This window comes from Lethenteron reissneri, chromosome 48, assembly GCF_015708825.2.
Source record: "Lethenteron reissneri isolate LAM-NWPU_2019-01 chromosome 48, ASM1570882v1, whole genome shotgun sequence".
NCBI lineage: Eukaryota > Metazoa > Chordata > Hyperoartia > Petromyzontiformes > Petromyzontidae > Lethenteron > Lethenteron reissneri.
The window spans coordinates 2,618,432-2,646,068 of NC_083826.1; the positions used below are offsets into that span (position 1 = coordinate 2,618,432).

The 27,637-nt window shown below is 50.2% G+C and overlaps 1 protein-coding gene across 2 annotated transcripts in view; it reads right to left on the reverse strand.

Moving 5' to 3' along the window:
* Window positions 1-27,637, reverse strand: part of LOC133354764 (laminin subunit gamma-1-like) — a 152,662-nt gene that overhangs the window by 123,567 nt on the left and 1,458 nt on the right. For both annotated transcript variants that reach the window (XM_061571862.1, XM_061571861.1), the window contains exon 2: window positions 179-483. In XM_061571862.1, the coding sequence (XP_061427846.1) occupies window positions 179-483 (305 nt within the window). The remainder of the gene's footprint in view (window positions 1-178; window positions 484-27,637) is intronic.

Genomic DNA, 27,637 nt, shown 5'->3' on the forward strand with positions numbered 1-27,637 from the left:
GAGTCGACCTAGGGGAGGCCCAGGACCGATTCAGATAATCGTCACCGGTGTTGCGGGAATCAAACTCGGGTCGCCGGGGTTCGTAGCGCAGTGCAGCGCTAACTGCTACACCACCGCTCTCCACACACACACACATGCACACACACACACACAGCAATTTCACGAATCAATGCGGCACCTGCAGCTTCTCGTTGCCGTCAAAGGCGAGGGCCCCGGGTCGGCCCTCGAGCGTGGAGAAGGCCACGTTTCCGCCGGTGAGCGGCGAGATGTCGCTGAACTCGTCGGAACACAGCGCGGCCCTCTCGTCGTCGCCGGCGCGCAGGAAGCCCCGGGACGGCAGGCCGAAGGTTCGCTCGCACGTGCCGCTGTAGAACTGGTATGGCTGCCAGGGCGAGGCGGGAGACGTGCGCTTGTAGATGGCGAAGCTCTCGGGCCGGCTGGTGTGGAAACGCAGGCGCACGTAGGTGATCTGGAACGCCTTGCCTGGGGGGGGGGGGGGGCACGTGGGGAGGGGGGGGCACAGAGGACGAGAGGTGTCACGGTGGTGGACGTCACCGATTGTCGTCGACGTCACAGTCGTCACATCACTGATCATCGTCGTCACGGTCGTCGACGTCACAGTGGTCGTCACGGTTACGGATCTTCGTCATCACAGTCGTCGACGTCACAGTCGTCGACACGGTTGTTGTCGTCGTAGCACGGTCGACGTCACTGATGATCGTCATCACTGATCGGCGTCGTCACGGTCATCGGCACCGTCGCTGCGATCATCGCGATCATCGACGTCGTCGTCGGTGGAAAGCAGCAGAGGCATCGCGAGTGACAACATCGTCATCGTCGTCATTGTCGTCTTAGTTATCCTTGCCATGAGCAGTAGCGGCACTACCAATCATCATCATCAGTGAAAATTAAAGAACCGCCCCAGTGTGATTGCGATGCATTTTGTCGTGTCGTAAAGATGTTTCGCGTAGTTTAATTGTAGTTTTTATTGTTTACACGAGAACGCCTCGCTGATTGTCACTGCCTCTTTCAGGAGGATCCTGCCGAGCTTTCACAGGACGGGGGGGGGGGGGGGGGGATGACTGCCACGTCAATTCCAATTCAGTAATTTAGCCGCGTCGTTTTGCAGATTTGGTAAATGTGGACCAGGTGACCCATACACAGTATTGCCTCCTCTTGAGAAATGACGTCACGCGATCTTTCACTTCCACTCTGAAGCTGACGACGCGTAGTAGTACCGCTACGGTTATTACGACTGCGGTATTAGGGGCCGTCCATAAATGACGTCACGCGATTTTGGACGATTTTTGACCCCCCCACCCCCATCGTCACACGGCGTCACAAAAAGTCAGACCCCCCCTCAAATATGACGTCACAAGCTCTGCCCCTGCCCCCCAAAAATAAGCATGCTTTAAATCGCTTTAAACTCTTGTCATTGTAGTGCGTATTTAATGTGGCGCTGCACTGTGATGTTGTAGGAGAAAACATTTATTAAAAAGTCTATTTAATTAAGTAGAACGCGTTGTTTATATTTATTTAAAGTTGCGCATTTTGATGTGACGTCACATTTCTCAACCCCCCCCCCCCCCCCTCGTCACACATCGTCACAAATGTCTGACCCCCCCCCCCTAGGTGCGTGACGTCATTTATGGACGGCCCCTATGTAGCTCTTTTTAAAAAGCGACCTTGCCACAAATGATAGCCCAACAAAGTGGCGTATTGCGTGTAAATATATAGCGGCCAAATACTCTAAATGCATATTTCTAAATGTAGAGGGAAAACCCGGAGGACCTAGAGAAAAACCCAGGCGACCATGGAGAGAACATACAAACTCCAAATATACAGCAGGTGTCAGGGTCGGGCTTTGAACCGACGACCTCCTGTACACCAGGCGAGAAAGTTAACCAATCGGTGAAGGGCTCGTCACCGCCTAAATAAAATGTCGAACGCAGTTGGTAAGTTTGGCTGGGAATCGATAATAATTCAAAAATAATTGTCCCATGAAAACGCTTGCACACCACGTGACTATTTAATGTGTTTGGCTGTCTCGCGGTGTGGGTGGGTCCTAACGACAGAAATCTGGCCAAGATTATTAAGTAGCCCAACCCCAATAGAAATTACGGACCATAACATTCGCTGTCAAAACATACGCGTTTAAGGTTTCATTCTCGACTTTGTTTTTCGATATTTTGTCAGGAAATGAAATATTTAAGAAGAACGTCGAGCGAGCAACGCGAATCTCATCACGACAATTTAGGGAAACTGACGATGCCGATCACCGTCTTGGCGGAAGGGCAGACGCAGTCGCGGTCCCCTCTGCCTAGCGGAGGGAGATGTCTCGGTTGTCAGGGGGGTACGGAGTAAGGACGCGCGATGCGGAACGTGTCTGCAGTGGAGCGCCCAAGCGATGCACCACACCGACCCCTGCTGCTCCGCCGTGAGCATTGCAACCCGGCAATGCGTCTCTTGGAACGTGCGCATGCTGTGGCTGAATGCCTCCAAAACGCCGTGATAGTCATGGGGAGTGGTTTAGACCATACTTCACCCCGCTGGTCGGTGCGGGTTGGTGGGTGGGGGCCGGGGACCGGTTCAGATTGCACAGGAATATGGCAATTCCATTTCTTGTGGAATGGGTAAATATGGGGCAACTGTGAAAAAAGAGCTTTAGGGCTCATCGGATTCTTCCAGTAAAAATAAATCTTCTGATTATGATCTCGTTTTGTTATGGTTTGCTGTGCACAGGCCCAAAGGCCCAAAATGCCATGCAGCCATCGACTGCAAACTTGGTATAGGTATGTCATACTGATGACGATAATATATTCTATCATAACAAATAAAAAATCTATTTTTTACATTTTACACACTTTAATTTAACTCACTCTGTCTGTTGTATCCTCAAATCTTGTAACTCAATTTCAACCGTCTTCCCAATGTCGTATCGACTGCAAACTTGGTATAGGTATATCATACTAATGACAATACTATATTCTATCATTAAAAATAAAAAAAATATTTTTAACGATCTTTTTTACGAGTCTTATTGTCCACGCTCCACTCACGTTGCCTGTAAATCACCACAGCCCCTTACGCTATGGCAAGCTGCGGGGCCACTTCCTGGAGTCGTGGAGTTCTGCCATTACGAGTACGGTACATTTTATTAAAGCGTGTTTAAAAAAAAGTATTTTAAAATATTTTATTAAATATACTGTAGATGGGAATATAGACATAAATAATCACCACCACCACCGCCACTGCCACGCACCCTCCCTGTGCTAAATCAGAGAGTCTGCGGCAACGGTGGGCGTTGTGTTTGCCGCCGCTGTATTCCACGCCAGGTCAAATGACTGCGCTAAGGACAACTCCTGCTGGAGGGCGATGGAGCGAGGCGCGCCGTCGCACGCGCGCTTTCAGAAAGAAAGAAAGAAACAACCCCACAGCCGCGCTTCGCGAAGGAAATCGACGAGAGGCCGTTTATCTTCTTGGTTCTTTCGGTAAAGTCACGTAGAATGGAAATAATAAAATAATAAAAATCAAACGTAAAATAATTCTCACGACGTTTCGGCCACAACGCAAGTAGCCGTCCTCAGATGGAAAGGCCGTTTCATAATCAACTTTTTGGGTTTAGATCGCGTTATTTATAAATGAGTCGTAACCCTCCACCACCCGACACGGCCAATCAGTAAAAAAGTGTCACGTTGACAAAGGACAAATAGTTCACCGGCTTTCGCCCACCGGTGTGTTGAAGCGTAAAACCACAACATTTACAATTTGGGTACGACGTTTTTGCATCCAGCATCATCGGGCAATTCGCCAGAATTTCGACACATTTATAAATAACGCGATCTAAACCCAAAAACGTCGTTTATTAATCATATTGGTCGCGAAAGCCTGCCACGTGTTAAACTGAGAGGCCGTTTGACGAACAGCAACGGCGCCGCGGAGAGCTCCGACCGACCGTAATTCTTTGGGCTCAGCGTCCCATCAAGTCACGGGCGTCACGGTGCCGAGATGTTAACTACCTCGCCTGGAATGCAGGAGGTCGTGGGTTCGATCCCGACCCTGACGATGCCTGCTGCTGTATATTCGAATGAGCGCCCTCTGGCGCTGGGCGATACGACGCCTAATAGGGCGACTGATAAGTAGTTCTGTGGTGTCATCTTGCCTGCACGTGACACCACTGAGACGGCACTGATGAGAACATTCACACACAAGTCGGCAACGCCTGCTGTGTATTTGGAGTTTACATGCCTCGTACGCCGATGCGATTCCTAATATCGGAAGCGCGTTCCAGACGGCCACAGCAGAAGGGCGCCTGGAAGCGCCGCGTGATGCGGTGACCGTCTTCCATTTCTGAGATTCCAGAGCGGCTTACCTTACAATCCGGAGAATGCTGTGGAGGTGACCCGGTGTCTCTGGGGGGGGGGGGGGGGGTGCTCGGCATGGCCGTGTCAGAGACACTGAGCCAGCGTCGCTGAGACCTTGGGTTATAAGGAGGGTTTCAGCTGCCCATGCTTGGTCCAGGTTCTCGAGTGGAGTAAGTTCATGGTCTCAGCCCACTCACTTGAGCCAGAGCAGAGCCCTGACTAAGAAGACGGAGTTGTCTCGACGAGTATGTCTGGGTTTTCTTTGGGTACCACGATTGCAAAAAGCAATCGGGCAAAATATCCCAGTGCAAGAGACTCGTGAAAATGAATCTTGAGACTCGTGTGTAGGATTTATTGGGTGGATGTTGCCAGCGCTGTGCTGTACGTATGTTACGTTGAACTTCTTTCGCACCGTACGTAGCCAACCGTGCTAATCGGAATCATGCAACGCGCACGGGACGACTGGCGCAAGGCCGCCAAACCGAGAGGCAGATTGAAGGGACTCAGAAGTCGTTCTGTGAAGTATTCGGAATCCGTTCAATTGGAACACAGTTTTTGATAAACCCACGCTATACACACATATATATACATGGATTCATACTCTTGGGTTTTTTCGGTAAAGTCACGTAGGTAAAAAAATAAAATTTAAATTAATAAAAGTAATAATAAAATAAAATTATGAATCACGACGTTTCGGAGGCAACACAAGTCACGTAGGTAAAAAAATACAATTTAATTAAAATTAATAAATGTGTTGCCCCCGAAACGTCGTGATTTATTATTTTATTTTTATTATTACTTTTATTAATTTAAATTTAATTTTTTCACCTACGTGACTTTACCGAAAAAACCTAAGAGTATGAATCCTTGCAGTCACGAAAGCTTCAAATCGAGAATATATACATGGACTCAATTGCGCATTACATTAAGGGCATTGCAATTAAATTCAAGGCATTGGGCGGCACCGTGGCTGTTTTAACACTTGCGCCGCGCAGCAAAAAGGACACGGGATTGATTCCCGACTCGGACGCCTTTCTGCGTGGAGTTTGTATGTTTTCGCTCTCTCCCTCTCTTCTGAATGGGTTTCCTTCATGTTCTCCGGTTTCCTACCGTAGCGACAAACAGAAATGCCATCGGTGTTGGCCAAAGTATCCCCCATGCAGGAGCAGTCGACAATAGAGCCGTCAGACTCTGTGTGGCATTCGTGGGTAAAAAAGGCAATTATTGTGATACACTGTTCGAATTCAGCCTTGTGTATGCATCTCCTACGTTTAGCCAGCACAGAACAAAGGTATTTCCTACATTTATACCGCAATGCGTATTTGTTTCTAGTCATGCCCATTTTCGCTGCTGTTTTAAGGAAGTTTGGGCCATCTGAAGCAGTATCCGATGGCCGTGAGAAGGCCGCGTTCGTGAAGCGGGTGGCAGCGTGGTTCCGTTGTTTGCGTGGCTCCTTGCGCCGTCCAAAAGAAGTAAAATTGAAATGTCGTGAGCGCCTTCGTTGTGAGCGGATTGCAAGGCAGGTTTTGTTTTTTTGGGGGTGGGGGGCAACACTAAAAAGAGGGGCACGGATTCGAGAGACTGCGGTTCCACGCCCTCCCGAGTCTATTTTCTACACGTAGGTCAAGAGGAAACGCGAGGCCCCCGCTAGCGCTCTCCGTTGGCGAGCGAGCCGCTTGGTCCGCATTTAGCCCATTCTGAAACTCAAGTCTCGACACATCACAGCGGCTTAAAAGTGGTCGAGGGGGCGGAACCACGAGGCCATTTACTCAACACCCAAACCCCCCGCGCCATAACAAGGCCCCCCTTGCCAAGGGATTTCTCGGACGAGTCTCTTGATCGATCTCTCTCTCTCTCGTCTCAGCAGAAGCAGTGCAGGTCCGGGCCGCCTCGTGGTCGCGGGTGTCTGGCCGCCAAGCCTCTCTGCATGGGGTCACATCGGTTTGATTCCCACTGCAGCCGCGAGCAATGTACGCAACAGATTAATTGCCAGTACCGGTATTTTACAAATAAACATTTCTACCAAGTAAGGCCCACTGAGCTATAGAACTATTTTTTCATAAGCGACCTGGCTATTACAAATGATAGCCCAATGAAGTGGCTTATCATCATGTTTTTTTTATTATGTTTTCATTTTATAGCAGCCAACTACTCTAAACGCATGTTGACTCTAAATGTAGAGGAGAAAAGCCGGAGGGAGAACACGCAAACTCCAAATATACAGCAGGCGTCAGGGTCGCGATCGAACGCACAACCTCCTGTATACCAGGCGAGGTAGTTAACATCTCACTACCGCGGCACCATCATTGTACTGTACTGCATATGTTCACGTGCACAGTGTGAGTACGGCACAAAGCGTGCGAGAGGTCCCAGTACCACTAGCTTCCATTCCTACCTACGGTGCACAATCATAGGTAGTTAATGTTCGAATCTGGTGTAGACCTCCTCTAGGTCACCTCGGCATGAAATTAGTGCCCGTACCTGCAATACTGGTGTACATGATTTAAACAAATATGGATGGGTGTGCAAAGTACTGGCCACAACACAGACTCCCGAGGTCCATGCACCTTAATCGGTGCGCCCTAACAGCGCTAGCCACAAGAATGTATCGAGCTGTGCGTGCGTGTGTAAAGTGGGTAATTGTATTCACGCGATGTTATGTATTTACGTTGGACTGCTGTGCCCAGTTATTAACTGTTATAGCTGTGATCATTATTGATAGCCCCAACTACTATGGCATGACTGTTGTTTTGAGTGGGTCCTGCATGTAAATGTTTGCCCAAATTTCATTTTAGTTTTAACATAAACCTATTAAGTTCATGAAGTGAATTTGTACGTACAATTGTGCATAAGCGGCAGCCATAATACTGCGGGAGTAATGACCGTAATCTGGTGTGGACCTCCTCTAGGTCACCTCGGCCTGAAATCACTACTGTACCCGGACATACTGATGCGCTCACTTAAACAAATATGGATGGGTGTGCAGAATCCTGGCCACAAGACCACTCCCCACAAGACCACTCCCCACGTTCCCGCGTCTCAATGGGTGCTCCCTAACAGCGCTTGCCACAAGAATGTATCATGCTAAATCTAGGACAGTTGGCTGCGGGCGTTTGTGTGCGCGCGCGCGTGTCCAAGTAAGCTCGCGCGCCGCGCGCGTGCGTCTGCGCGTGCGTGTGCGCGTGCGTAATTGTGTCAGCGGCGCGCGCCGGAATGCGTCTTGCACGCGGGCAAAATGTAAAAGTGGCACCGGCACAGGTGCGGGGATAATAAAAAGCCTCCGTGACAGCTGCAGCACAGCAACTTAAGCCTCGAGCCCCCAAGAACACACACGGCGGCGGGGGGGTGGGGGGGGGTCAGTGTTGGCGGAGTGGGGGGCCGCTGCTTTAAATTCAGGTTGTAGAGTCGGGCCGAGGCTGGGTTCGGTGCCGTTCCTGCCGCGCTGCCGATGACGACAATTCCTGCCCCCGCCCCCCCCCGATACGTGCAAGGGAGTTTGATGGTGGCTTTTTTTGTCGATTGGAGCGAATTTAGGTGCCCCTAAAGAGAGTGGGAAACCGCAGGCAGGCGCGGTCTCGCGCGGACACAAAAGCCGCTTCAGCGAGGAGCGGTCCTCCTGAACGCACGCAGAGATGATGCCACCAATCTCATCGGATTAAATGAGTAATATTAATTGACATGTATTTGTAAGGAGCCTTCAAGCTCATCACTCAATGCGCCTTGTAAAAATAGGGAAAGGCCAAGAGAGAAGCAGCGAAATTAAACTAAGTCGAGAAAATGTCGTTTAAAGGCGAGACTTAAAAAGTATCCACATTATCGGATAACCGAAATTCCAACGGTAGGGGATTCCACAACCGTGGCGCAGCCATAGCAAAATGAAACTCCCCCGCACAACTTCCGCAACTGTCACGGTTATTTGTGTGTATGTTCGACTTCTTTTGTACTCTACGTAGACAACCGTGCTAATCGGAGGTGCGGGGGGAAGAAACAACTAAATTCAAATTTTTTTTTTAATAAATCGTTGTCAATCTACAAAATATCTCGTCTCTCGTATTCGGTCAAAACGCGTCTCTCCTGAGTCTCATTGTCGCACATTGACTGCTGTCAACTAAAGACGGTGGCGGCGAGCGGTGGTGTAGCGGTTAGCGCTACGCTGCGCTGCGAACCCCGGCGACCCGAGTTCGACTCCCGCTCACGGCCAACACGAGTGACGATTATTTGAACCGGTCCTGAGCCTCCCTTAGGTCGTCTCAGTCGCAATTGAGTACCTAGTGCCACTAGGGGGACAAAGGCGGCCGGGCGTGGTGCTGGCCACCCACCCCCTTTCGTGTGCCGTTCCGGCCTTTATCGGTGCTCGCAAACAGCACTTGCTCCGACAGTCTGTTCCGACTTCAACCGACAACGGGTACTCTTTCAAAACCTTTCAGATGATATGCAACGTAACGTGCTCTGAAATGACCCCGGCGTAAAGGAAGGGGGCCGTATCAGAAATAAAAATAAATATTATTATTGCAAGTGTGGAACTTTCACCGCTGGCTCCAGATGTTGCCAGCGGAGACAAATGCTGTCCCGTCTGAGCGTGGGGGGGGGGGGGAGGAGACACCTCTTGACATTTGTTTTTGATCGTCGCGGGGGACACTTTGCGATCTTCAGCCCAAGATGATTAATGGAACGTGCAAGAGTTTCGCGCTGGGTGTGGTGGGGCGCGCCTCGGCACCGGGGGGACACGGAGACGCAGGTGGGAAGGGAAAAAAAATAAACCAGAGGCAGCGGATTGTTAGTCAACCACAGACTTGAACAGATTAAAAAAAAAATACCGGTGGGGAAAGGGGGCGGGTTGTGCCATAGCGGTTAGCACACTGCACACTATGAACCTCGGTCAAGGTGAGTTGCATTCCCAGACATGACAGGCATCACATTTTACTGAAGTTACACTTCAGTAAAGGTTAGACTTCAGTAAAATGTATTGCTGTGGTTGTCACACCTGATAATGATTGCTTGTGTTGCAATCGAAACGTCGTGATCAAATTTATTTATTTTTATTTTTTATTTTTTATTTCCTTTACCTACATGACTTTACCGAAAGAACCAATAGTATGGATCCTTGCAGTCACGAAAACTTAAAATCTAGAATAAAGGCATCGCAGTTCATTTAAGCAGGTGTGAACTCAAGAGACCACGACGAGTCCCATGTTCAAGTGTCCCAGGTAGCCCGCAAGGACAAATGCAAAACAAATGAAACGATGAAAGAGATCAGAGCAAAAACAAAAACCGTGGTCACTTGAGAAATTTGAAATATTTCACGTGCGTTAAGTCAACGTTAAATAAAAGATGTCTCCCTAGCCCAAGTCGGCCTTGGCAGATTATTTTTATACCGATCACGGCGCAATTACGATTACATTACAGAAATGCTAAACACATCTGTGGTGACCAATATGTAAACAGTCAGGGATATATAATCAAATGCATCAGCAGAGAGTGATATCTGTCTGAATTGGCTCCTTCCCGCCTTCGCCAACTCGCATTGACCGGCGTGGTGAAGTATGGTCTAACAGCCACCATGATCGACGCGGCGTGGGTGGCCTACATCCAGCAGTGGATGTAGAAAATATCAGTAGGACCACTTCGTTGGGAAATCAACGGTGGATGTTTAATGGGTAGACCCCCCCCCACCCCGCCCATAGCAATGTGGATATTCCATCATTGGCTCAAGGGTGTAAACAGCCCTGAGGGTGATGCAGCAGATAATCTCCGATTCACTCACCTGCCTACAGAGCGGCGGCTGTGTGTGTGTATGTATGTTGAAGTTCTTTTGCACCGTACGGAGCCGTCCTGCAGTGCGGGCTGAGGACAACAAACTAAACACAAAAAGCAGTTCTAAATTTCATGAGCTTTTCAGTCTGGTGGCTTCCTAATGTCGGACGGAAGAGCGTTCGAGACGGCCGCGGATCTGAAAGCGCGCGATGCGGTGACCCAAACGCATGCCACCTCAACACCAATGCCTATCCCAGCAACCACGGCATGACATTTGCAAGTGCCTGTATGTGTGCCCGTCTCTATGCGAGTCTGTCGGTCCCTTTGTGTTCAGATTTGTACGTTCATTTGAACGCGCGCACGCCTGCGCGTATTGTGCGGGAGCGGCAGTGCAGTGGTTAGGGCACTGCGCTACGAAACCAGCAGCCTCGGTTTGATTCCTAGCCATCACTGACATTCGTGGGCAGTGTAATCAGAACCTGTCCTGAGCTCTCCTGAGATCAACTCATCCCTAAATGAGTACTTGACGCACTGCGGGCGAACATCAGCATTGGAAAGACTGCAGAAGCGGATCTCGGGAGTCTAGGAAGTTCCCGGGCGGAGGACGTCCCGCTTGAATAATACATTTTTAAACATTCTTTTTTTCTGGGAGACAATAGCAAGCGTGTAATAGGAAAAGTGTCACGCAAAGGCTCATCTGGCTACACCAGGGGTTGGGAACAAGCAGCTGTTGAAATTTAAAAAAACTGCGTCTTCTTGTTATTTTGGTTGCCGGCCCCTGACCATGCAAGTCCAAGTCACTATGGAAGTTCAAGTTTTCAAGTTTAAATTATTAGGTATAGGCGTGTGAGCCATGCGGCTCTTGACTCGGGTGCAACCGCAAAAAACAAACACATGAACAAAGAACATCTTAAAGTGACGACGCGCAATAAAAACAGCCAGGTCACCGTGCAAGTCCAGGTCACTATGCAAGTCCAGGTCACCATGGAAGTTCAGGTCACTATGCAAGTCCAGGTCACCATGCAAGTCCAGGTCACTATGCAAGTCCAGGTCACTATGCAAGTCCAGGTCACCATGGAAGTTCAGGTCACTATGCAAGTCCAGGTCACTATGCAAGTCCAGGTCACTATGCAAGTCCAGGTCACTATACAAGTCCTGGTCACTATACAAGTCCAGGTCACCATGGAAGTTCAGGTCACTATGCAAGTCCAGGTCACTATGCAAGTCCAGGTCACCATGCAAGTCCAGGTCACTATGCAAGTCCAGGTCACTATGCAAGTCCAGGTCACTATGCAAGTCCAGGTCACTATGCAAGTCCAGGTCACCATGCAAGTCCAGGTCACTATGCAAGTCCAGGTCACTATACAAGTCCTGGTCACTATACAAGTCCAGGTCACCATGGAAGTTCAGGTCACTATGCAAGTCCAGGTCACTATGCAAGTCCAGGTCACCATGCAAGTCCAGGTCACTATGCAAGTCTAGGTCACTATACAAGTCCAGGTCACTATGCAAGTCCAGGTCACTATGCAAGTCCAGGTCACCATGCAAGTCCAGGTCACTATGCAAGTCCAGGTCACCATGCAAGTCCAGGTCACCATGGGCAGAGGTCGGCAACCTGTTGTTCTGGAGCAGCATGAGGCTCATTAAAGACTGTTTCCTTACATTATTGAAGGACCACCGTCTCGCATTCACATGCCGACCCCCGAGCTACACCAACTCCTCATCTGCCACGCTGGCTTTCATAGGCACTCGCGAAAACATCCCTTGCCGCCGCTCCGATCGATGCGTATATTTTCATCGCGGGCTAATCGGCGATGCCCGCTTGTCCCTTGTGTCGACGCGCGTGCGGTGCGAGCGAGCTCACGATGAACGTTGTCTGTGTGTGTGTGTGCCCACACGTTGCGTTGATCTTCGCGATGCGCGTTCCTGTGACGCGCTCTCCACCGGGGCAGCTGCTGCCCCCCCCCCCCCAACAAACCCGCTCACTGCCCTGTGTGAGATGTGTGATTAATATTTTTATCCACGCTTTCGTGCCTTGCGATAGGGTTTCAAAGTTGACCCTGTTGGGATTTCACGGGAATTTGAAATTCCTCGTTTGAGCAATTAGGGCAGTGAACCAGACGACCAGACAGACAAATGGGAGGCCAGACAGATTGACAGAGAGGACAGAGGCACAGACAGGACAGAGGCACAGACAGGACAGAAGGACAGAGGCACAGAAGGACAGAGAGTTATGGATATACGGACAAATGGGCAGCCAGATAGACGGACTGACAACAGAGGACAGACAGACGAACGCACACGTGAGTGCTTGGTCAGCACTGCCAGTTTAAAAGTGGGGGGTGCAAAGATACGAGGCAGTAAACCTACAGCGTGGTCTGCGTGGAAGACGGGTTTTCAGAAAAGTAACGTCTTCACAATAGCCACTGATACATTGCTGTTAAAATAAAAAAACTAAGTCAACTTGTTTCTATTCTCCTCTACGGAGGGATTTATAGTCGGGGTGGGTAGAGAGGATCATGGGATTTTCCTCTCCGTCTGCCTAACGAGGGACAGCACCCCCCCTCCCTTGCCTCCCTTGAGGAGTGCCCCATATGGGGCGTATGTGTATGTGGGGAGTGGTGGCGCAGCGGTTAGCACGCGCTGCGCCACGAAACCCGGTCGCCCGAGTTCGATTCTCGCTCACGGCCATCAAAAACAAACCCACGCAACGATTTTATCCGAACCGGTCGTGGCCCTCCCCTAGGTCGACTCAGCCTCGAATGAGTACCTCGTTGCAGCGTGTAATAAACATCAGCGCTGGGGGAGACAAAGGCGGCCGAGCGTGGTGTTGGCCACCCAACCCCTCCGTGTGCCGTGCCGGCCTTCATAGGTGCTGCTCGCTAACAGCACTTGCCCCAACAGTCTGTTCAGGCTATACAGGGGGGTGGGGGGGGAGGGTTATTTGGAGCGGTGGCTGCAGCGGTTAGCGCACTGGGCTTGAAACATGGCTAGCCAAGTGGTCGATAACGAACATCTTGAACCGGTTCTCGACCCTAGTTCGATTCCCGCTCACGGCCATCAAAACCCCGAGCGACGATTTTATCCGAACCGGTTGTGGCCATCCCCTAGGTCGACTCAGCCTCAATTTGGGTAACCGGTTGCAGCGTGTAATAATAAACGTCAGCGCTGCTGGGGGAGACAAAGGCGGCCGGGCGTGGTGTTGGCCGCAACGGGAAATACCAGGCCCTGCCATAACCCAGTGGAATGTCCACAAATGGCTCAAGACCATCGACGGGGAACCAGAGGCGACGGGGGGGGGCGGCGATGCTGCCAATGGAGTTAATTTTAGAGATCCCATGATGACCCAGTGGAGCTGCCGACAAAGTGCAGCAACAACAACAGCAACGACAACAACGACAACAAACAACAACAAGCAAATCCGCGTTACAACAACGGTCACTAAAAGCGCACCTGCAGTCACGGGCACAACACGGACGCACATCAGCAACGGGTGTCTGGGGACCAACATTTCAACAGCACAAGTCCACGGAAGGGGATGGCTCCTGGTTCGTTTCATCTGTACAACAAGTGGCGAGCCCAGAGTGGAGGATGCGACAGTAGGGAGCGGAGTTTGCCCAGGTCACGCAGTCCCGGAACCTTGCGGCGCCTGTTCCAGAAACATTCCATGAACGGCCCCAGCACGGCACGGGAACGCCCGCGTGGCGCGTGAACGCAGCATAACACGACGACTGCGAGCTCGCGCCCTCGGGATACCACGGGGGTGCCAACACTGGCTCCTGGACCCTTCTGCTATGAAAGTGCTCGCATCGTACGCGGCTCGGACAATGTTCTCGCGCGGTGGGTAGCGAATGAGAGGGCGGGGGCGTTGTTTGTTTACCGACGGGTGATCACTGTGCGTGGCGTCGGCTTCTTACACCGCCGCAGCCGTTGGTGAGGCCGGGCTGGTGCCACGGCGTGTCCGGGCAGGCTCACCTGAGACTCTTCTCAAGTGGAATGCGACCGTTTAATGAAATGGAAACCTCGGCGGTTACGCGCGTACGGCGATCTCAGCGGTCGCTCTGGGTGTTTGCGGTGCCAGGAGTGAAGGAGAGAGCAAAGGATATCTCTGGGTCGAGTGTGCTCGTTGCACACGCGTACGCGTGCGCGTACGTGTGGGTGCGCGCGTTGCGACGAATATGTAAATACGTGACACAAAAAAGTCGTAATGATTTTATTGGTCAACTTGTAACGCGTCGCTCGCTCTCGATGACAGAGAGCGACTTGGTAGGCGCGAGGATGAACCACGCACAAGCGGGAAGGCAGCAGTAGCAGCCAGGCGATGTGCCGGCACTACCAACAATTGCCCAAGCTCTGCGATCCTATATTGAAATATTTTCATCAAATCCATGAGCATTTAAACACGTGGGAGGAAACCCCACACGTGTGTAGAGGGGGCAGCACTCTGTCCCATGCAGATGGGGCAGATGGAGTCCACATTCGCTGTACCACCATTTCCAGACAAGCCGTGGTATGGCATCACATCGGCTTCCACTGGAAGAGAGTTTCAGAGCGTGTGTGCGATCATAACAGCACCCTCGCTGCTGCCTCCACAGTGCTGGTTTACAGGCAGCCACGTGCGTAGCCTCCGCCGCTGCAGATACAGGGCGCGTGGGGAGAATGCGGTTGTCCATCGTGTGGCTAAGAGGTCATCTGAAGGGGATTCATCAGAAGCAGTTCTGTCACATCCCCTTCTGCAGACGATGCTGTGCTGCTGTGTGAGAGTTTCGAATGGAGTCTGCATCACATGACGTGATGCCGATAGCATGATTGGACTAAACTTTTGAGCAAATTAAAATACTGTTTTTAAGTTCATTGCAGATAGTTGCTAATTACACTGTTCCACCGATAATTGATATAATTACGAATGACTCAAAGCAGGAACCAATAATAAAAACGCAAAGCAGGACGCACCTGAAAATGGGTCTCAAGACTCGTCGATCTCCTGCAGGGTGACTAAAGAATATTGTTATTAGTATTATTATTCAGTCGTAATACAAAGGCAACCTGGGAGGGTGCAGCTGAATGAAGATGTTTATTACAAACCAGCAAAGCGTCCCGTCCGAACACGGGAAAAGTCATCTCTACTGGACACAAAAGCGCAAGGGATCAAGGAGAGGCGGTAAAACTGATCATTAGCAGACAGAATGGACGCGGACCGCAATCTCTGTAAGGCATCTTTCGGACAAAAATACTCAAGTGCCAAAATAAGAATTGGGCACGAGGCCGGGTGATGCCGTGGAAACAATCGCGCCTCACAGCGAGCAGGGCCTAGGTTCGATTCCCTACTGGACCGCCTTTCAATATGGAATTTGAATGCTCTCTCCTGGGCTCTGCAGTTTTCTTCCAAAGCTTCTGAAAACAATGTTTGATTTGGTATTGACCAGAGCATCGCAAGTGTTTATAAATATCACTGCAAATTGCTCTAATCGGATTACGCATTGTAGCAGCAACATCGCCACCCTACTGCAAACACTTGGTAGGGCCATCCTTTAAAAGAGTCTTGAGACTTAGCGAAACTTCCCTGGGTAAATAAGCAAAGTAATATTCATAATTTCGATTTAAAGCTTTCGTGACTGCAGGGATTCATCTTCTTGGTTCTTTCGGTAAAGTCACGTTGAAGGGAAATAATACAATAATGAAAATAAAACATGTAAAACATTATTTTATTATGTTTTATTTTTATTATTTTATTATTTCCCTTCTACGTGACTTTACCGAAAGAACCAAGAAGATGAATATTCATAATATTCATGATAAAACAGAAAATAAAATGGTTCGGGCACCTGGTAAGGATGCCCCCCTAGAACTCTACCGGTGTATCATGTCCCACTGAGGGAAGACCCCGGGGCTGGCCCAGGACACGGTGCTGCTGCTGGAGGTGGGACGACGTCGCTCGGCTGGCCTGGGAATGCCTGGGCATTCCCCAGGAAGAGCTAGAGTCTGTCGCCAGGGAAAGGGACGTCTGGACCGCCCGACTCGAAAATCTGCCGCCGCGACCCTCACCAGGACAAGCGGAATTGAGAAACAAACGAACGAGATCCTAGGCTGATATTTCAGTCTGACGCCCCGACTACATCACGTAAGGTATGTATGTGTGTATGTTGAGCTTCTTTCGCACCGTACGTAGCCAACCGTGCCAGTCGGAGGTGCGGGATAACGAATCAATAATCTCTCCCTCCCGTTTCTCTGGCTCTTAACAAGAGCCATCGCCCAAACCCGGCACTTTGAGTGATTGACGTCCCACGACGCATGAAAGCATTAAATGCATTAGTCCTGTCCGTCCGTCCGTCTGCAATGGGTCAGGGGTTCCGGCAACTCTCGTCAAGAAGATCCAATCCGAACAATGTTTTGGCATAAAGTTGCAATGCTGTTAGATAATCATCGCGAGAGAAACCCGGCCTAACTTGTTCAAAAGTGCCGTGCGTACCGCGGTGATATAATTAAAATCTGCGGCAAAAGGATTCGCCCTGCCTGCCCAGGCGTCGAGGTCACGCGCAATGACGTCGCCTCGCGACGCCGCGCGCCTCCGAATAGCAGGGTCAGCTATGTACGGTGCGAAAGAAGTTCAACGTACACACAAAGACACAGACACCGTCTCATCGTGCGGCTCGGAAGGTAACATCACGACCGCTGATTCAAAACGTCCAAGGACGGATGCGAGTAAGGAAAGCGTCACGGCATCTGCGCTTGTGCATGGTCTTTCTTCCTTGCGTTGTGCTGCCAATGGTCAGTCCCATAACAATCCTAAATATGAATTACTATCGGAGCTCGAGGATGGACGCCGTTGTAATCGTTAAGTTTACCATCTCTGTGCGTTTCCACGCGTATTTTGTTTCTTCTGAGGTTTATGTCCAACTTACGTAATGTAGACGTTCTATTTTACCTTTATTGGACCTCATTTTGGTTGCAAATACAAAAACAATCGTCGGGAAACCAATAATTATCGATTGACAGCCTGCCTCCTGAGCTGTAAAGAGCGTCTCGCCTCGAGTCAATCGTCTGATTTAAAACCGAATCAGTGCTTGCGACGGTCTGTGCCACAGTTATCGAGCTGAGCTGTGAATCCGGGGACCTGACCTCGACTCCCGGCCACGGCTAACATCAGTGGCGAGTGACGTCCGAACTTTTGTAACTCGCTGACCTGCCCATACTGGACATCTGTGAAAAAGAAAAAGCTTCAAAACTCATCGGATTCCTCCTCGTGCAGTTTAAATAAAGATCCTGATTCTGAACTGGTCCCTGGCGCCTCACCCCCCACCCCCCTTCACCAACCTGTACTGACGGGCATGGTGAAGCATGGTCAAAACTAACCTCGCGACTGACATGGTATGGGACGTCCTTAATCCATTCGTGGATTGGAGGCTCTAGATTTGCAACGAATAGAACACAACATCCACCTTTACACGCGGTCTTTTTGTCGTTGGGTGCTGTTAGTGGTTGCACCAAGAAGAACCATTAACTCACTACCCTTGACAAATATAGTTTCATGGCATGTGACCCAAACCCAGATTCAAATTCAGGGCCTCGATGGTTCCGGCTCAGCGCTCCCGGCGTGTCGAACCCATTGATCGATTCGCAAATGTGACACACTCCACTACTCCTGGCACACTTAGATGGCTCACCAACCAGCTCATTGTAAAAGTGCAGCAGTTGCTCTGCATCAACATCAGCCATACGAAGAAGAAGAAGAAGCCCTTCGTGATGACCATTATGAGCCACTTGCACCAATTGGCCCCGCCACCACCACCAGCCACCACATCGTTATTTCTGACGTTGTGGCTTGGTAACAACCCCCAATATAAGTGTGGTGATGGCTACACAGCCAGGCGCAGCCCCCGTTCCATATTGAGGTGGAGGAATTTTTAGCAAACTGAGCTCAGCAACGCGGAACGCATATTACATTTCCTGATGCTAAAAGGGTTGACGCTTTGCGGGTGGAGGCACGGTAATTTAGAAGGCGACTCTGCAGGCCGGCCGGGCACAGTAGCTGTTTTGAAACCTCGAATTTAAGAAAGCCGTCAGGGATAACGAAGACCCAGCCACGCACTCGCCATCGGCTCGCCGCTCGATGATTATTGTGCACTGCGGCTTTTTACGCGTTCAACGTTACCACCGCGTCGAGCAAATCGTGCATTCCGTACGTCCCTGTGTCTGTACGTCCATCCATCCAAGGACACGATGTCACTAAAATTATAAAACCGCTCAATCAATCGCTGTGAAACTTGCCAGACAGCTCACCAAGGGCAGTGGCCAGAACTGCATAGATTTTGGACAGCGGAAGCATGAATTTGAAGCTTTGTTTTGGGGGACATGTAAATCGTTCAATTAGATTGCAATTTGCACCCGAGTGCAGTGAGATACGAGAAGAAAAATAGTGGTCACGATGGAGCAGCATCCATCGAGTGCATGGGCCGCCAGGGTGCCAGGCGAAGTTGTAACACTCGTTCCTCGGAGCAAGGAATACCTGGGTGTGATTTCCGACTCGGGCACCTTTCTGTGTGCTTGGGTTTCCATTGGATCTTTGGGTTTCTCCCATAGCATAAAAAAGCCATACTGTGTGTTGACCAAACATCCCAATGTTGAAAGATGCTTGCAAATTATGCACCGATTATAGATCGAGGACCCATATGGCACGCTGGGCTCTCCTTGGCAGTTTGGGGGCATGTTTGAATGAGAAGCCACAATGAGGGGACATAACACACTTTGTTTGGCACGAACAATTAATTGAGCAGACTTTTGTCAACTGTAATCGTATCATATTCTTGGTTCTTTCGGTAAAGTCACGTAGAAGGGAAATAATAAAATCATAAAAATATAAAACAATACAAATTCTGATTTAAAGCTTTCGTGACTGCAGGGATTCATCTTCTTGGTTCTTTCGGTAAAGTCACGTAGAATTTTATTATGTTTTATTTTTATTATTTTTTTACTTCCCTTCTACGTGACATTACCGAAAGAACCAAGGAGATGAATACAAATTCTCACGACGTTTCGACTGCAACACAAGCAATCATCATCAGGTGTGTAATTTTCTTGCTGTGGATTTCACACCTGATGATGATTGCTTGTGTTGCAGTCGAAACGTCGTGCGAATTTTTATTGTTTTATATTTTTATGATTTTATTATTTCCCTTCTACGTGACTTTACCAAAAGAACCAAGAATATGAATCCCTGCAGTCACGAAGGCTTTAAATAAAAATGTAATCGTATCGTTTATGAATTGTTTCTTCCAACAAGGCCTCGTGTTGTAGAAGTGCCACGTTCTATCAGCTGCTGAATGAAGGCTTCTCCCATGCCATGTGTTTAGTTTGTTGTCCTTCCCCCGTAGACTCCGATTAGCACGGTTGGCTACGTACGGTGCGAAAGAAGTTCAACGTATGTACATACTGTACATACATCGTTGTCGTCCCACGTGGCCCAACGATGCCACGATCCATCTCACTCCTCATCACTGATCTCGTCCCTTTTGATGGGTCCGCCTATCACTCTTACCTTTCTTTTACTGCCATTATACCGTCATGATGATTTCATTATAATGACGATAAAATCACGACACCCTTCTATCACCGGTCTCATCCGACCAAACCATGCGTCCCTGCCCAACGCCACTTAATGCCCCGCTCAGCAGTCGAATCGACGTCTTGTCGGCGTGTTGCTTGCGCGACGGCGGCACATTTCGTAACACGCGGGCAACGCGATGATCACAGTTCGGCTAGGTACGGTGCGAGAAGAAGTTCCACGGATAATTCACAGCTGGTTCCAATCGAGTCGCTCTGGGCTGCAGGACCACGTGGCGACTTTGAGTCCCCAGCGCCGCAGCGCCGTGTTGGTTGGAGCAATGTGGGCGGCAACATCGTCGCGTGCGACATTAACCGCACCTCCGATGGGCACGGTTGGCTACGTAGGGTGCGAAAGAAGTTCGACCTACGTAGATACGATCCACACACATCTTGCGTTGGCTTTAGAAGCCAGTGGGAAACCTCGAGCCTCAAAAGGCAACCCCGGCCGGCGAACGCAGCCACCTCTGAGCTACACAACACCGGGACGTATCTGCGTTAGAAGTACGTCGCCTCGAGCTGTGTGCCCGTCAGGCATCTCGCGGAAACAACGGGGCCTTTTAGTGTCCCCGTTAGAGGACGGCCGCCTCAGAATTTGGTCGTTCCTGGGCAAAGAACGGCAAGTGTCGACCGTAGCACAAACTGGTCTGCACCAGGCCCCGTTGCGTCCCCACGAAGCACAAGGCAACTTGTGCACGCGCGCGTGTGTGTGCGTGTGTGCGTGTATGGGGAGCGGTGGTGCAGCGGTTAGCGCGCTGCGCTATGAACCTAGCGACCCGGGTTCGATTCCCGCTCACGGTCAACACCAGTGACGATTATCTGAACCGGTCCTGGACCTCCACTAGGTCGACTCAGCCTCAAATGAGTACCTGGTGCGGTGTGTAAATATCGCCACTGGGGAGACAAAGGCGGTCGGGCGTGGTGCTGGCCACCCACTCCCTCGTGGACCGTTCTGGCCTTCATAGGTGCACGCTAACAGCACTTGCCCCTACAGTCCGGTAAGGCTATACGGGGGGTCTTTGTCTTGTGTAGTGTAGTGGTTAGCGCACTGCCCTACGAACCCAGCGATTCCAGTTCGATTCCCATTCACGGTCAACACCGGTGACGGTTATCTGAACCGGTCCTGGGCCTACCCTAGGTTGACTCGGCCTCAAATGAGTACCTGGTGCGGTGTGTAAACATCGCCACTGGGGAGACAAAGGCGGTTGGGCATGGCGCTGGCCACCCACCCCCTCGTACACCGTACCAGCCTTGATAGGTTCTCGCTAACAGCACTTGCCCCGACTCTTAGAGGCTGTATGGGGGATCTTCGTATTTGCGTTAATGCATGTGTGCACAAGAATGTGCGCGTGTGTGTGTTTTCGCAAATGGTGTGTTTACATGCGTGTGTGTACCTGCCTGAATGTCAGGTGCGAGTGAACAAGGCTGGGTCAGTAAGAAGCTGTGATTGACGGAGGATGAACCAACACAAACAAGACCGTGCCAGCAGTTGGGCCGAGAGACATCGCCCCGTCTTCGTCGTCACGAAGACTGAATGTCAGTCGCTCATCATAATTCTGAGAAGCGATTCAGATGTCTACACAAACCAAAACCTGTTTGTTAAATAAAATACAAATCAAACACAAAGTCAGATAAATGTCCCGCTTCTCATCAGTTCACCGCCATGCAGGGCCAGTGGTGGAAATGTCTTATTCCTAGGGCGGGTTCTATCCACAGAAGGACCACTGTTGCCTTCCCCACAAAGTGGTACACAATTTATCGACCCCCACTGGGATGATGGGCTGAGTAAGCCCTTTAGACTTGGATGTGAACTCGTAACCCTTCAAGTCACGAGCCGCTCACTCAACCGCTGTGCCACACGGACGGATTAAGGCGGCCGAAACGTGGACTCAAACCCAGAACCACAACCTCACTGCTCCTGGGCAGGGAGTGAGGTGGCACTCCTCCCATTAGCCGCGGATTACCGACACTTTGACTGTGGATCATGGTCTCGGGCATGGCGGTACACGCCTGTGCTCCAAGTGGTTAGGAGGCGAGGGGGTTCTGTGGACCCAGTTGATTTGTGAGATTCCCAACCCCGCTGGGCTGCGAGGTGGCCAGGAGAGATGGCAGTACCGGATTAAGCTCGTGCGGGACCTGTAGCATATGATATAAAGGGGCCCTAAATAAAAAAAAACACTTAAATATTAAAACACAATTTTTTTACTTGCATAGTAAAGTAATTGTATTTTTGCATTTGCTATACAGCCAGATAATATGACAAATCGTTAACCTTAATCGCTCAGTCGTTCATAAAAGTTGAAGGCGGTATAGTACTATCGTAATAGAGCAAGTGCAGAATCACTGAACCGGAATTGATAGCTTGAAAGAATGTATCGCGGGGCCCTTGAAAGTGCGGGGCCCGTAGCATTTGTAGCTGCTTTTGCTACTGGGCTAACCCGGCACTGGAGATGGGCAGTACAGTGACTAGGTTAATGAACGCGCGTGTCTGCGTGGACCTTAGAATATTGTCACCTCGTGTGCAAGGATTTTCTCCGGGTACTTCGTGTCAAATTCACTTGGCGAGTTGAAACAGGTGACGTTACAAGCCAGTCATCACTAGTCCCAGAGAGACTAGGGATGAGTTTAAGGTTTAAAACATTTATGATTTCAGATTGTTTTAAAGGAGAGTTTTTTTATCGTATTACAGATTTTCGGATCACGTGCATTACGCATCCGTGTGTGTGTTTTCGAGCTCACCGAAGTTTTCTATGTTTAGGGTTAATCTAAACATTGGGAGCATATTCCTTCCAAAATAAACCCCTCAACAACTAATTAAAGTCATCTCCAAACACAACGCCAGTGCACAAGTCCAACGCATATCCCCGCAACCAGCGCGTGACGTGAGTGTCCGTGTGCACGTGGGGAGTGGTAGTGTAGCGGTTAGCGCGCTGCGCTACAAACCTGGCCACCCGGGTTCGATTCCCGCTCACGGCCAACACTGGTGATGATCATCTGAACCGGGTCCTGGGCCTCCCCTAGGTCGACTCAGCCTCAAATGAGTACCAAAGGCGGCCGGGCGTGGTGTTGCCCACCCACCCCCTCGTGTGCTGTGCCGGCCTTTATAGGTGCTGCTCGCTAACAGCACTTGCCCCGACAGCTGTGTTAAGGCTACACGGGGGGATCTTTGTCTTTTTGTGCCAGATATTTTCTTTACTCTCGCGGCAAATTTAGCTGGGTGCAGCTCTGGGAGCGATGTGATCGCCGCCGCAGGCACGGAGCCCTCCGTCACCCCCACAACTCGCGAGGAGCCACGCGGTCGTGGCGCTGGCGAAAGATAAACCCCGTTGACTGGCCATGGAAACCAGGCCTTGAACGGGGATTTTGTTGGTGTGTAATTAGGGGCATACCCAATTCATGAATTGGTAACATAGAGATGCGATGGTAAAACCACAGCGATTAGAACGCCCCAAATCCTACACATTTATGGCCACGGCGGTGTATCACTAAGACAGCCTTATAACAGAAACGAATACTCGGTTACGTAATGCACTCTGTACATAATCCAGAGGTCGCCGATTCAGTCTCCTGGCGCAGCGATTGAGAAACAATGCTGCAAGTTTTTACTAAATCCGTCCACGCCTCTGTCCACCCAGCCACGGAGGGCGGCGACAAAAATAACAAGAAGAGGCATTTGTGTCAAAGTCGGTAAAAAAAAACCTCAAGATTTCAAGAGCCTCAATGCATTGTGGTGTTGAATACGAGACGGTGATTCCTTAATAAATAACGCGTCACGAAGCAGCAGTCGCTTAAAGAGCCGCATGCGCAGGTTTTGCCGAGCCCTGACCCATCGGTGCAAATGGGAACACTATAATTCTAGATTTGAAGCTTTCGTGACTGCAAGGATTCATATTCTTAGGTTTTTTCGGTAAAGTCATGTAGGTAAAAAATTAAAATTAACAAAAGTAAAATAAAATAAAATTAAAATCACGACGTTTCGGAGGCAACACAAGCTTCCGTTTAGCTGTATAAAGTGATACAGCTATCGTGCTGTGACGGTTCCACCTGAAGACTGAAGCTTGTGTTGCCTCCGAAACGTCGTGATTTTTATTTTATTTTTATTGTACTTTTATTAATTTTTATTATTTTTACCTACGTGACTTTACCGAAAAAACCCAAGAACACTATAAGTATACTCAAGTACAGGCAGGTTGCGTGCGGTGCGGTAAAGTGTGAGTACTGCCACCTATTCTAAGACATTGGTCAACGTGGAAAAATTGACCAAATCCTTTCTAGAGGGGCTTCTCAGAGCTCCCTCTAATGGCCAGCAGTGACGAAAATACATTGTGCAGGGCTGCAGCTGTGCCCTTTACGATATTGTACACGGTATTTTAGTTCAAATTGTAGTTAAAATACCGTGTACAATTGCAAACGTGGTGTATTGTTCGATTTTAAAATGTTCTGCTCCGGGCTCAGAGGTGTCATCGGGTTTGAACTTAGCAGGAACCCTGACCTCAACCTAACTCTGACTTCAAAGAGGGCCCTGCAGTTGACCCGAGACGCTGTTTACCCAATGCCACTTTTCAAGCAGCTAATGTGTGCGATGAGCAAACAAAATCCAGTTTCCTGTTTGGCCACGGGTGCCCAATGATAAGCAGTGGTTGTGTGTGTGTGTGTGTTAATGCCCAGGGCTAAGATCACGCCGACCACTTCTGGACAACGGCAGGCAAAGGGCCCTTCTGAAATCCCGACACTTTGGAATCCTGAACCTTCACTTCAGGAGGGAAAGTGGCGGTACATCCGATGAGCACGGCTGGCTACGTGCGGCGTGAAAGAAGCTCAACTCACATCCAAGGCAGCGAGCCCGAGAGAAGATTCTACGGCCGAGACCTGGCTTCGTGAAATCCCGGAGGCAGAGGTTGATATATGCGATGAAAACCGACTAATTTTTCAAGCGAATTGTTACATTTCACGTAAATGGTCTATTTAAGGAAAATTGGTACCGCGGGTTTTGCCACTTCAGGCGGTTTCGTCGGTGGAATATTCGGTGTGGGGCCCATTGGGTAACGACGCCGCAAGGGAACGTCTAGCCATAGCTTCTAAATCATCCACTTTAAAGAAGCCGACACGACATGAACACACAGCCCAGGGTGGCTTTTCAGTGACGATAGTACGAGTTCAAATCCAAGCCGTGGTTCTGTTATCCCGTGACAATATCGACATCGTCATCTTTCAGGGTTAGTCAAGATGCGCACAGCCTGCTGAAGCGGTGCTCATTAGCAGGATGTAGATAACAACCCTCTTCCCATATTTGTCTCCACAAATAATTGCGGTATTTTTTTGACGCATCCCGTCAGCCACGCGGCCTTCTGTGAGTCCGTTTTACAACGGCATCCGTTCAAATTGACCGTGTTTGGAAACGCTTAAAAAATTGTACAGATACAGGAAGGGAGGAGGCATTATTGATTTGCAAGTTAACATTCTGGACGATGACGCTGTGTGATTATTTTGTGCCGTGTAATGAATAGAAAGTCCTTTTAACATCTGTGGATTAATTAAAGATAAATAATTATATCCGGTAGTGCCTCTGATACTCATGTATGCACTGTACATATGTATGTATGTTGAACTTCTTTCGCGCCGTACGTAGCCAGCCGCGCCAATCGGCGGTGCGGGAAATGGACAGCAGACCACACACAATCAGCAAAAAAAATGTATGCGATTTCAATGTGTAGCTTCAAAAGTGCACAGTTCCAGTGGGCTCCTCAAGTGAGAAGGAAGAGCGTTCCAGACGGTTGCAGAGGCACAGCTAAGAGCACGTGACGACACCAAGACCACCTCCGTTTGGTGGGTGGCTAAAATTCACTGCGAGGAGGCGCGCGATGGTCAACGCTTCCTGAACAAGGCCTCTTCACACGACAACACGCATATCGTGAAACACCAGCCATGGACAACTCACCACATTGTGAGTCAATGAATCGCCATGATTTTAGGGGGGGGGGGGTCACGATTTGACGAAGTGATCGATATTCACGAATCACAAATAGCACAACTGAAAAATCATCTGTTCTCCCACACACACACACACGATTCAATGCGTGTATCGTGAGCAGGAGAATCGGATTTTACTGAACGAGCCTATGAATGACCGCGCACTCATCCCCTCCGACATGCTTCTCCCCTCCACATGGCTACCACCACCGATCACCTCGTCCACAACCCCTCATCACTGGAGCCCAGCATCCCCGCAAACGCCGAATCTAAGACGATGAGTCGACGGTGGCTATGCACGCGGTCTGTCATCCGCCACGGTGGAGGCAGAGCGAGGGTTTGCGGATCGCACGACTTTTGTGAAACTCCTTTCCGTGGGCGTCGAGGAAGAGCTTGTACCCTAGCTCGCCAGCAGAAGGCGGTACAGCAAATGGGTAACTCCATCTGCTCCGTCCGTATGGGATATAGTGTTGCCCCCTCGCATGCGTGGGTATTCTGTGGTTTTTATGCCACATGTAAACATGCGTTAATGGGCCCGTAACAGATGAATACATAGAGGACAGCAGAGCTTGGGGGGGGGGGGCGCGGCTCAGCGTGTGGCTGCTGCTGCCTCCTCGTCGTCCGTGGCTCCTCACGCCTCTGAGTCGTCCTCTCTCTATCTCTGTGTCTCTCTCTGTGTCTCTCTCTCTGTCTCTCTCTGTCTCTCTCTCTGTCTCTCTCTCTCTCTGTCTCTCTCTGTGTCTCTCTGAGAGCGAGCGGCTACTGTGCAGCAGCGCGCTACAAGTTGACATCATTATTATTATACGTCGATTAGTCGACTAAAGTTGTAATTCCCTTACTTTTTGTTGGTCAATAACTCAGAATGCCTTTAAAAGTAGCGGCTGTCCCATGTATATTGCCTCCTGAAAGCGGGAAACCTCCCGTGCCTGATGCTCATGACCCCCCTCAAGCCTCCCGTCCAGCGGCACAAGTGGAAACAGCGGACTCTTTCCAACGACTTGCCATCTGTCCGACGAGTCGAGTAATCAGAGTTTGGTGGGGGGAGTAAGCGGTTACTTGAACGAGTCAGCCCCCAATCTCTGGGCTCAGGCGCGTGTGAGCGCCCGCGTGGGTATGGAGAGCGGTGGCGCAGTGCTTGGGGCTATGAACCCAACGCCCCCCGAGTGAGATTCACTCTCACCGCCAACAAGAGTGGCGCAAACGTTTGGACCGGCACTGCACCCTTCCCGAGGTTGACCCAGTGCCTAAATGAGTAGCCGGTGCGGTGTATAAACATCAGCACTGGTGGGGAGACAAAGGCGGTCGGGCGTGGTGTTGGTGTCATAGGTGCTCACAAGCAGCACTTGCCCCAACAGTCTGGCAAGGCTATGTGGGGGATCTTTGTCTTTGTTGGAAAGGTTTACAGTGAGTGCGAGAGAGAGCATGTGTGCAAGATAGGGTGCGTGAGGGAGAAGGTGCGTGAGTGCGTAATAGTGTGTGATATAGAGATAAGGTGCGTAATAGAGAGGGTGCATGAGTAAGTGTGTGTGAGAGAGTGGGTGTGAAAGATTGTGAGAGAGAGAGCGTGAGTGCGAGAGGAGTGAGGGTGCGTGAGTGCATGAGAAAGAGCGTGAGAGTCTGAGAGAAAGCGAGTGAGAGAGAGAGCGTGAGTGAGAGAGGGTGCGTAAGAGTGAGGGTGCATGAGTGCGTGCTAGGGTTCGTGAGAGAGTGCGTGAGAGAGAGAGAGTTATAGGGTGCGTGAGAGAGTGCGTGAGAGAGAGAATTAGAGGGTGCGTGAGAAAGTGCGTGAGAGAGATGTGCATGAGTACGTGAGTGCGTGAGAGAGTGAGGGTGCGTGAGAGTCTGAGAGAGAGCGTGAGTGAGAGAGAGTGCGTGAGAGAGTGTGCATGAGTACGTGAGAGAGAGAGAGGGTGCGTGAGAGAGTGTGCGTGAGTGTGAGTGAGAGCGAG